General features: G+C 34.1%; 1 protein-coding gene across 2 annotated transcripts in view; it reads right to left on the minus strand.

The window, feature by feature from the left end:
* Nucleotides 1-12824, minus strand: part of LOC150100492 (tetraspanin-6-like) — a 127357-nt gene that overhangs the window by 20864 nt on the left and 93669 nt on the right. For both annotated transcript variants that reach the window (XM_090402589.1, XM_090402588.1), the window contains exon 6: nt 12151-12234. In XM_090402589.1, coding sequence (XP_090258715.1) covers nt 12151-12234 — 84 coding nt within the window. The remainder of the gene's footprint in view (nt 1-12150; nt 12235-12824) is intronic.

Consider the following 12824-nt stretch of genomic DNA (forward strand, 5'->3'; position numbering starts at 1 on the left):
CAGAGGATAGACTGATTACCCTATTATCGGAATGGATTCTCCTTTTTCTGACATGCGCAGAAGTGTCGAGGGACCTCAAATTGGTGGGCAAACTATAACTTGCAGTTTTTCTATCAAAACATACATAAGAAATATTTCTGAAAAACAATCTAATAATCCTGGACACACATACTTCCATGTAAAATGTAAAACTGAAATCAACATTTCTTATGAAACGTTAGAATGCTCACATGTGGAAGAAAGATGAAAACAATATAATTTATTACTCTCAGCCTATCCAAGTATAATTGATCTTCTGAGAAAAAAACTTGCTACAAATCTCAAATTTCTCTCATCCAAAGAATACTGATATGTCAGATTGCTACTTACATATGGAAATCCATTCCATTTAGTATTTCCATGGGTCTGGTTCTCACTGATGAAACCTCAATAAAGGTTAGACACTGCATAGGATTTCAGCAAGTACTTGGTTTTTGTGTTAGTAGGCATGTACTTTGTTCCTAAATTTTACTTTAATATTTTCAATTATTGTTTGCTGGCAATCAAGTGATAATTCCTCAAGATGAGGATGACTTTATGATGAAGAAACTGAGTTCATGTTTACAGCATGGAATATCTAAAATTAAATTTTACCAAAACAAAATATTGATGGCTGGTGGAGAAGGCATTTAGATTTATAATAAATTTAGTTTAATCCTTTATCCAAGTGTACGCATTGCACCTGAAGTATCTTCAGGACTGAGGCAACTCGTGATAAAAGTGGACCAAGCTCTCATCACTCGGTGTCTAAGTATCTCCCATAATGCAAAGCACATCTCCTTGTGGATATAAAAAAAAAACTTCCAACATCTTTCTCTAAATCCAGAGTAATTTAATAATAAAGTGGTAGACCTTTTGGCAACTCGTATAGGTTAATATGACTTCTCCATTGCTTCTGCCTTAGCATCACCACTTCTGGGTCTGGCTCCCAGTGACGAGACCTCAATAAAGGTCGAAACCGGTCTGGATAGTGGCCCTTCCCTTAATGCATTATGGGAGATACTGAAACAAGGAGTGATGAGAGCTTGGTCTACCTTTACCACGAGTTGCCTCAGCCCTGAAGACTTCAGGTGCAAACTTTGTTTGCTTACACCTGGATAAAGGATTAAACTAAATTTATTATAGTCTAACCAAGTGAAAAAAAACTTCCAACATCTCTCTCTAAATCCAGAGTAATTTAATAATAAGGTGGTACACCTTTTGGCAACTTGTATAGGTAAATATGACTCTCCATTGCTTCTGCCTTAGTATCACCACTTCTGGGTCTGGCTCCCAATGACGAGACCTCAATAAAGGTCGAAACTGGTCTGGGTAGTGGCCCTTCCCTTAATGCATAGCATTATACATATCGATACAAAATTAATAACGGAAAAAACTCACGTACAAAGATTACTTAATAGTATAATTTTCGCCTCTGTGTCACAGGCATCTTCAGTACATATTAAGCTCAAATTAAACAATAACTGACAATTCCAAAAAGCGCCACCTAAGTAGCTGGTGTAAGATAACTAAAAAGGTCAATAAATTTCCTAAAAAAAAAAAAATTAAATTAAAAAAAAAAAAATCAATACAATAAAAAGTTAGTACTTTACAAATCAGCTAATCTTTCCTATCTCCCATAAATGGGGTAGACATAAGCCGTCGGATCTGTTTAAGTTAGGAGAATGAAGTAGAGTTTCACATGTTTCTTTATAAAGGCGTTCCATTAGGAACTGACTTTTGTGAAGAACTCTTGTCTTTCTCCAATGAACTCTATGTCTAGTGAAGATGGCATGTTCTGCAAGTCCAGACTTTTCAGGTTTAAAGTATTCAATATAAGATTGGTGTTCTAACCAAATAGAGGCAGATCTTCCCGTTTGTCCGAAATAAGATAATCCACAAGAGCACGGAATCTGGTAGACACCTGGATGATTAAGATGTGGAAGCTTGTCCTTAGGAGAAGTGAGAAAGGTGGAGATTTTTCTAAACGGTCGAAAGGCAACAAAAATATTCAGTGGTTTTAAAACTTTTGCTATACATTCACTGATGCCTTGTACATAAGGGATAGGAATGCACATTATTTCTTCTGTGTTTGAAGAGGAAGACATTAAAACTACTCAAAGTTCTTTTAATGAAGCAATTCTTATAACCATTAGATAGAAAGGAAGAAGTTATATATTGTAGTTCTTTCTGTAAAAGATCGTCTGTAGAACAAAAGGAGTGGGCCCGATGAACCCAGTGTTTTAATAGTTTTTGCCTTTTGACTGGGATGGTGATGAGATTCCACATGGATATAATGGCCTGTATGAGTCTTCTTTTTATAAACTGAGAAATGTAGGTTACCATCTGGTTGGCGAAGAATTAGAAGATCTAAAAAGGCTAACTGCTTATTTGATTCTACTTCTAGGGTAAACTTGATCCTAGGATGAAGTGCATTTAACTTAGTGAGAAATTGTTGCAGTTCATCCGAAGAGCCATTCCATACAGCAAAAATGTCATCGACATATCTGAACCAATGAGTAGGTCTGTGAGAAATGTTGTCAAAGATACGTCGTTCAAAATGTTCCATAAAGAAATTGGAGATAGCAGGAGAAAGAGAATTGCCCATTGCTGTTCCTTCAATTTGTTGATACAACTTATTTTTAAAGGAAAAATAACCAGAATGTATTACCAAATCAAATAATTTTACAATGTCTGAAGGAAATTCCTGTTGTAGTAATTCAATGCTTTCAGAAAGAGGAACATTTGTAAATAAAGAAACAACATCTAAACTGATCATGATATCAGAAATGTCCAAATGAAGATCTGAAATTTTATTTTTGAAATCCAAAGTATTTTTTATATAAATATCAGTTCTTCTAGTTGAAGAGGAGAGTAAATTTGATAAAAATTTTGAGATTTTGTAAGTGGGGCAACCTATACAATCTACGACTGGTCTTAAAGGAATGGCTGGTTTATGAACTTTTGGAAGACCATACAATCTAGGTGGACGACCGAAGAAGGTTTTAGGTTTTTTCTTTTGATCTTCATTCAATGTAGATACATTATCTATAAGAGAATTAAGTCTCTTCAATTGACTCTGGGTAGGATCCGATGTAAGAGGCCTATAAGTTGAGCAGTCACGAAGTAAAAGAAGACATTTTTCTCTCAAATTCCTTCCTATCTTGAATCACTACAGCCTTCTACATCAGCTTTCATAATAATTAAATTAATGTTATTCTTCAGTGATTTCAATGCTTTTAACTCAGAGTAAGAAAGATTAAGACTAGGAGGCTTGGCATTAAAAAGAATTTTTGCACATTCAAAACGTAATCTGTTGGCTGTTTTTTGGGATAAGGATCGAATACCCCTGTCTATGTTATGAAAAAAATCCATTTAAGAGGGCAAGTAAGTCTCTTTTAAATAATCAGCTACACGAAGCTCTCTTGCCCTCTTAAGTAGAGAAATTATGGACATAAAAAACACTCTGGAATCTGTTTTAACGGTTGAAACTTTTAATACTATAATGCGCATATCTTTGAGTTCTTACCTAAAGGTCTTTAATGATTCTCGTGACAAGCTAAAACGCAAATTTGAATCACTGGTCAGCCTACCTAGATCCAGTAATAATATTGATATAGATAAAGTAGTTATAAATGTTTCTGGATGTCCACTAACAGACTGTGAACGTTTTGTTTTATCAAAAGGACACGATTTCACCGTTACAGTGAAATCGTGTCCTTTTGATAAAACAAAAGATATATGTATTATATCTTTTGTTTTATCAAAAGATATATCTTTTGATATATAGATATATGTATATATGTATCCAGTCAATGATACGGAGTCATTAACACCCTTAAACAGGTGTTAATGACTTACAACCTGTTGTAGCTCTAACCTTGCTGGTTAGAGCTACAACAAGTTGCTCTAACCAGCAAGCCCTGAAACGAGAACTAAAAATCATCAGCAACACATTCATAAATAATGGCTATAACAAAAATACTATTAATAAAATACTCCATAAAACAACAAAAACGAATCTAGATTACAGTAAAACCATAGCCATCCCATACATTAAAGGGTTATCAGAAAAAATCAACAGAATCCTACAACATTATAACCTCAATGCCACCTTTAAACTACCCACTAAACTTAAAACCATATTCAACTCCTCTAAGGAGCCTCTCCTTCCATTAGTACATCCTGGAGTCTATTGCATCCGCTGCACCTGTAACTTACCGTACATTGGTGAAACAGGACGGACAATCCCTATACGCAAGAAAGAACACAGACACATTAAATATAACCATTATGGTGAAGCAGGCCTCTCAGACCACGCGCTCAACACCTTAAACCAAATCAACTGGAAAAGCACCTGTTCTTTACACCACACAACAACCTGGTATGAAAGGAAATGCAAGGAAGCCTGCGAAATCCTGATAAACCACCCAAATATCAACAACAAAGATGGCATGAAAATTCCCAGGATCTGGATGGCACATTCAGCCTACCTAATATATAAGATCTAGCATAAGTCAGGACTCTAGCCAATCTTCAACTAGTATTAGAAACCATTCCATACCAACTGGCTGGAATGTACAGGTATAATCATGATGTTCATATATGTATATAAATAGATACTTGTTTCGCCCAATATATTTCTACAACCAACAGATAACACTAATAATAGGATTCTATCGATGTATAATTTTTTTTTTTGTTTTCACCAGAGGTCAGGCCAACAATTGTTGTAGAGGTTGGTCAGTATCTTTAACAAACCAGTTTGATTGTAGTGTAGCTTGTTTTCTGTGTATAGTTGTATGCTCCAGAAGATTACCTTGACATAAAGGTTGAAACGTCGAATGTAGATTTTAGTTATATTAAACTAAAGTTTTTATTCAAACACTGTAGTTGTCTCCATAATTTTCAAAAATGCAATCAACAGTTATCTTTTCCATGAAATGTACTGTGTTTGGTGATGTGAAAAGATGGTGATACTTGCCACGGATCGTAACTCAAGTAGTGATGTCTCTGTAACCCCTTTCTATTACACTTCCTCAGATCAACTGGGATGGAGGGAGGAAAGATACACCTATCTTCCAAGGAGCCTACGATAATACAACTACCTGAACATTAATATTTCTGTACTTTAGTAAATCTTCATTTATGGTACTGAAACAGGTTTATTAAAATAAACAATATAATCAGAAGTCGGACTTATATCATCAGAGGTAAACTTGCATATATATATATATATATATATATATGCAAGTTTATACCCCTGATGATGTAAATCATCAGGGGTATATATATAAATAATGCATATACATATATAAAAATTGCATACAGCAGATGCTATCAGAATTTCAACACTACTACATATAAAAGTGACCAGAAAAAATATCTGTGCTAACTAATCTGTAAGATCTGGAACCATGCCAGTTATTGCTGTCCTATTCTGTGGTTGTTAGATTTTTGGCGAATGCAAACATGGTGTAGGATTAAACAATGGATTTTGTTCCACTGTGTCAGGATAAGGAATATTTCTGAGGCATTTTTAAGTTTTCTTATAAAACAGCTATGTATTTGTTGTATTGAAGACCAATCATGATCTGTGCTTTCTTTTATTTCTCAACATCTTTTACACGTTCTGCCATGCATATCTCTTCTCCAGACCATTCCACCTGGCCTAGATAATAAAAAATAATAATACAGCTACATCATGCTTCCTACTTAATGGGTTTTCTTTGGATCCAGTCAAATCCAAGGGAGAAAGGAGAAAAAGAACTGCTGACCAAGTCCCATGCTCCTTGTACTGGCTGTATTTTTTTTTTTTTTTTTTTTTAAACAGTCAACAGTTCATATGATGTGCAGGGATACTCCCTTGAAAAATAATGATTCAATATACTTTTTTTTTCAGCATTTCAGAAAAATTCAGTGAAAGTGGCCCAACTATCAATTCTGTCAAATGAAATTTATGAAAGATGGGATCTTAAAGGATCTCTTTGGAATGAAACCCAAGAAAGTGAGAACGGCTCAAAATATTTGGCATTCCCTTTTCTATATGTCCGTTGCTACCAGTTCAGGAACTCATACACAAAAGCAATCAAACTGTGGAGATTGGAAAATCAGACTTTCCTTTTTTTTTCCCCTTCCAGAATCTCACTACTTAAACTCTTATTTTCTGCTCAGCTATAAATAACTGAAATTACATACATCAGTAGAAACAAAGAAAAATAACTACAGTAAATGCTGTATTATTTTTTTTTTTTTTTTTGTCCAGCTGATACAAAGAATGAATGAATGGGTTTCCAGTACTGAAATCTGCCATTTAAGCAAAGAAATCCAGCAGATATTTTCATTTTTATTGTCATTTCCTACTTGGCTGTTTAGATCTCCTACAAGGACCAGCATTTCCTCCTCTATGTCAACTGACTTCTCTAATGACTTGAAAAATTCAAGTCACTGAACTTTAAGCCATGTCATGTCCATTTCTAAATTATTCTACACTCTTAATACTGATAAGTAAGCCAATTATTTACTCAGTGTCAGCAGAGCATGCAGACTCAAAAGAAAAATCCTTCTTTTGGTGCACTTAGTTGAGCCTTCAAGGTTATTTGGTATTTACAATGTCTTTGGGTTGAAAACCCTGTCTAGGATGTAAAGAATAAGGAACTTTCAACCGAAGTTTACCAGTATTAAATGGATGTAGCAGAATTTATACTCCAGAAATTTGAGATTTTTATTTAAAAAAAAAAAAGGGAGGGGGGTCAAACCAAGCATAAGAACAAATGCTCTAAGACATAATATACTGCTCCAAGAAAGACATAATATACTGTTATTTGGGATCACTACTATAGCAGTGATCCCAAATAACATAATGCACACTAAAAGCTTCATTAATGGGTTTAGTATTCCAGAACATAATTGGTGACCTACAGAGAACAATAACACTTAAGTGCATTGGTTTCTCATCATCAAATTGCTGACATGTACCACCAAGGGGTGTATACAGTACTACATGAAAAACTTGCATCATTACTAACTTCGTATCTACAATTTTCCTCCAAATCAATCTGTTACCTGTCAAGACTCCAACATTATCTAATCTTAAATTTCTGTCTTCTAAGGCACTTTTTACTGCCTATATCTTGGTCTTCCTCCTGCCAAACTGGCAGAGAACACTTGTTTTGCTAATTCTGTTTAAGTGACCATACCACCTAAGATTAGCTCTGCTAACACTCTTTGTTCCTAAATCATCATTTTTAATATCATATTGACACTGAAATCATCTATCTTTCTCAGAAATCCTCATATCTGTGAAATTCTCCTGAAATGGCTGTGGTCTCTAGTCATTGGTCAAATTTTATTTCTAACCCAACTCTCAGATACATAAGTAAAAATAGGTATGAACACTTTCTTGTATACAGCTAATTTAGTGTTTTGACTAATTTCTCTCTTATTCCATATAAATTTATTCAGTTGACTTCCTACCACACTGGCTTTGTTGATTCTGTTGTCTATTTCCATATTTAATTTATCATCTTCACCAAACATTGTGCCTAGGTAGCTGAAATGTTTAACTTGTTCTATAAGTTCATCATTCACAATGTAGTTGATATTTTCAATGTTTCTGCCTATTTTCATTGTCTTTGTCATGTTATTACTAACCCTCACACCAAATCTATTACAACAGTTATTCAATTTAGTCAGGGAAATTTGCAGACTTGTACCAGATTTATTTATAAGTATAACATCATCTGCATAAAGTAAAGAACTGAGATTGACATTTCCAATTTTGATATCAGGTTTAATATCACTTTAATTCATAATGTGATTCATATAGATAATGTACATCCTTGTCTGACACCACCAGATTTAACATTAAACCATCCTTCCTTCATTTCAAACTGCTGACTTACATCTCAAATAAAGACTAAGTATTGCTTGATATAATGCCCCATTGATACCATATAACTGTAGCATAATTTTTTGGAATGACTTTTCTTTTAACACATTGTAATATGCCTTTTGCAGGTCTAAAAAACTTAAATACAGATCTTTGTTATATTCAAATGATTTCTCAACTATTAAGGAAAAAACCTGATCCTATCCTTGGTATGACAAGCTGGCCTGAATCTATCTTGTCCTTCACCAAGTTTCCTTTCCACAATACTTCAACTGTTTCTCAAGTATACTTGCATTAATCTTAACCAGAACACTCATTAAAGAAATACCTCTGTAATTCTCACATTTAGTTTTATTTCCCTTTTTTATACATGGGTACAGTGATAGCTCTACTCCAATCATCAGGAATTTGTCCCTCTGTCCAGGCCTTCTGAACTATGCAGTGCAGCCACTGTAAGACTTTTATACCTCCATACTTGAGCATTTCTAGTCAAATATCATCTACTCCAGCTGAAATGTGGAAAGCCACATTTCAAACTTTTGATGGCTTTTTTCTACTTCAAGTGTGAATATGTATTCCTGATTGCATGCCGGCTGAGTGTTTTTTTACCACTGTGCTGTCATTGTTTCATTTAGCAATTTTTCAAAGTAATTACTGCATACACCAAGGATATCAGTTTTCAAGTCATCTTTATCATCTCTGATTCCTTTTACAGCACTCTTTCCTCAATTCCTGAGCTTTTTCAACAGCCTCCAAAATATTTTGCCACCTTGCTGATATTTATTTTTGATGTTCATACCCCAGTCTTCCCATGACTTATTTAGCTAGTTTTAAACAGCGTTTAGCTTTCTTACATTTGTCTCTGTCTTCTATAATAGCACAAGTTCTGACTTTTGTATCCTTGCAGATAACCTCACCAAATGCCTCTCTAACTGAATCAATCATTGTTTTCTTCAGGGCTTGCCAAGAATCTCCAAGGTTTATTTCCTGTTCCCAAATTCTTTCATTTTTTCTTGAATAATGTTTGTGTATTTTAGTCTACAGTTCACATCTGAGAGCTACCCAACTTTTATTCGCTTTAAAACTTTATTACATGTTCTTCTTTTCAATATGAAATCCAATTTTATTCTGCTCAAAATGAAATGGTGATCACTTCCAATTTCAAATCTTATGTACACCCTGGTGTCCTGCACTAGTAAGAAAACATCACTATCAACAATAACATAGACGATGAGACCTTTCTTATACCTAGCCTCTTCTCACTATGTGAAGATGTGCACATTTATGTTGGAACATTGTGTTATTAATAACCAGTCCATGTCCTGAACAGAAATCCAACAACAGGTATTTGTCATTACTATTAGCTCTGTTCTTTTCTCCAAATTTTCCCAAAATATTTTTGTATGTCTGACAATCGTTTCCTACTCTGCTATTTAGATCTCCAACAAGGACCAACTTTTCTTTGTTTATTGTGGCAGTTGCTCTCTCTAAAGCTTGAAATATTCTTCCATTTCTAACTTAATAGAAGTGGAGGAATTCTATGGGACCACAGGCACAAATAAATCTCACTGTCCAGTTCCCCATTCTGATATTTGATCCCATCACTCTACTTGATATTGCCTGCCATTCAAGAAGATTGGTTTCTTTATAATCTGGCACTTTCTCATCATCATCAAATTCCTGACATGTACCCTCAAGTGGTGTACAGAATATGATAGTACTATATGAAAAATTTACATCATTACTAACTTCCTATCTATAATTTTCCTCCAAATCAATCTGTTATGTGTCAAGACTCCAACATTATCAGATTTTATATTCCTATCTTCTAAGACACTTTTCACCATATCAATCCACCTATATCTTGGTCTTCTCAAGGTCATTTTTCCTGGCAACCTAGCAGAGAATACTTGTTTTGCTAATCTTTCCTCTCCCATTCTGTTTAAGTGACCATACCCGAGATTAGCTCTGCTAAGATATTCCTGGATGCTAACAATGTCAAGTTTTTTTTTCCTAATATCCTTGTTTTTAATATGATATTGCCATTGATGCCATCTTTTCACACCTCTAATCTTTCTCAGGACTCTCATATCTGCAGTCTATAGTCTTTGGTTCAAGTATTTTACTTCTAACCCAGCTCTAAGATCCATAAAATTGGTTTGAACACTGTTTTGTATACAGCTAATTTAGTGTGTTTTCAATAATTTCTCTCTTATTCCATATAAATTTATTAAATTGACACCTTACCATACCGGCTTTGTTGATTCTGTTGTCTATTTCCATATTTAATTTACCATCTTCACTAAAAATCATGCCTAAGTAGCTGAAATGTTTTACTTATTCTATAGGTTCTCCATTCACAATGCAGTTGATATTTTCAATTCTTCTGTCTATTTTCATTGTCTTTGTCTTGTTATTGCTGACCTTCATATAATATCTACTACAACAGTTATTCGATTTAGTCAGGGAATCTTGCAGACTTGTAGCGGATTTATTTAGAAGTATAACATCATCCACATAAAGCCAAGAGCTGACATTAACATCTCCAATTTTGATATCAGGTTTAATACCACTTTCCTTCATAATGTGATCCATATAGATAATGAATAACAAAGGAGATAATGTATATCCTTGTCTGACACCAGATTTAACATTAAACCATCTTCCTGTACTTCCTTCAATTCTAACTGCTGACTTACAACTCAAAGACTAAGTATTGCTTGATATAATGCCCCACTGACTACATAACTGTAGTGTTTTCAATAACTTCTCTCTTGGCACCTTGTCCTTTTCCTGATCTACAAAACTTAAATACAGATCTTTGTTTTTTTATAATCCAATTTATAATTTTTTTTAACATACTGATGTCAATTGCTATTTATAGATTTTCAGTATTATATTATATGCAATGTGTTTTTAAGAGGGATATTTTTTTTTTTTTTTTTGAAATCCACATTTTTATTACATTTGTACCTACGTGATTGACAACATCCAAATCCTGTTAACTAAGAATAAAAAAAAAAGGAAGGTGAATTAAGTAAGAAGTGCTTAAGCCTTAAATTTAAATAACTAGGAGACCTCCACATAGCTTTTTAAAGAATGTGGGGAACTGACCAAATAACCAGTCCTTACATTCTCATGGTGCATCCTATTAGTAGGTATCTACCTGAATATGGAACAAAGAAAGATGGACTGGCAATTTTATTCAGCCAACCAAATTGTATTCTGTATTGGTTTATATGAAAACAAAATAATGGTATAGCATGATGAAAATTCATGGTGGATAGAGCATTGCCAATTAAACAAAGTCTCCAGCTGTTTTCATCAGGGAATCAGGACAAACAGTGGCAAGTTAAGCATAATTCAAGATAGGCACAATCAGCACAAGAAGTATCATAATGATATAACTGGTATTGCTGAAATGAAGAAGACAAAAACTGGTGAGATTCTTCTAAATAATTATTAGAAAATGTTATATTCAGGCAATAATGATCAAGAAAAGGAAGGAATATGTATAGTATTTGACACCAAACAAAAATAAACTTAATGAATGCCAGGCAATATCTAGTCATGTGCAAACTTGTGCCCATGGTCACACAGAAAGGTCTACTAATGAGGAAGGCAAAAAGGAATTCAAATCATTAGAGAAGGCAGCTGACAAAGAAAAAATGGTCCTTGTTGGTGATCTAAACAGCAGAGCAGAAAATGAATACTAAAAATACAAATTGTCCCACCTAACAATGATAGAAGATTATGTAAGAGTTCTTTGGATAGTAATAAAATAATCACACAACAGTGACTATAGGGCCAACCACATAATATAATGGAAGGGTTAAGGATGCCATAGGGTGTTAGAAGCATGTGAAGATTGTCATGAATTTTGGTAAGCAAATCTATGTAATTGAGTCATTGCGTTAATACCTTGGCAACTCTTCTGGCATGATTTATTGAATTCGAATTCTACGTATATTCAAAGACTACTAGGTATTTTATTTTGAAATTTCACTCATGAATTGCTGTTTATTAATCACATGCAATCAGTTTACCTTATAAGCATAATGAGTCAAAAAAATGAAAAATGAATTAATTTTTTAACAAGCATTTAGAATAGTTTGATCGAGTTAAATGGTTCTGGTTCAACTGCCATGCTCCCCTACCTCCCATCCAGAAACATCATGACACACAACACAGAGATTAAACCCTTGTTTGACAAAAGTAATTTAATCACTATAATCTCTTACCTGGAAACAAGCAACACCGACTGCACCACCACCTATGGCTCCCAAGTTGCCATTAACAAAACTCACAACCTCTTTGTAACAACCCTGAAATAAAATAAATTCATGATGAATTTTGTATCTAATGATGATAAAAATAAGATGCTGCATTTTTTACCAGTCAATAAACAACAGCAATGCTTCATAGACAAACAACAACAAACCATTACAAAATTATCAAAATATGCTACCAGACTATATTCCTAAACACAAGCCACATTTAAGTGGCTTGTGTTTAGAATGCAAACAATAAAACATAATAAAATAAAGAATGCAAATAAAACAAATAATGAATTTGAGGAATGGAGGGAACTGTATAAAAAAAAAATAGGCTGCATTTAAATGGTTTTTTGATGTAAGTCAGTTGCAGAGACTGTTACTAGAAAGAGAGGTCATGACTATAATGAATAGACCTGAGGTGGCACAAGGTGATATGAAAGAGCATAAAAGCAGGGTAGGTAGAGAGGCTTGCAAATGAAGAGGTGAATCATGAATGAATGAGAAGATGGAAGCACAACACAAACAGGAAAACAAGATGGCTGGGATGTGAGGGGAGAGTTTGGGTGAGAGAAAAGTTGTAAAATTTGGTGGTAATATAGAGGAAGGAACTGGAGAAGGTATTGAAGAGTCACATTGTT

The sequence above is a fragment of the Typopeltis vanoorti genome, chromosome 13 (genome assembly GCF_054136105.1).
Source record: "Typopeltis vanoorti isolate ZY-2024b chromosome 13, IOZ_Tvanoo_1.0, whole genome shotgun sequence".
NCBI classification, from domain to species: domain Eukaryota; kingdom Metazoa; phylum Arthropoda; class Arachnida; order Uropygi; family Thelyphonidae; genus Typopeltis; species Typopeltis vanoorti.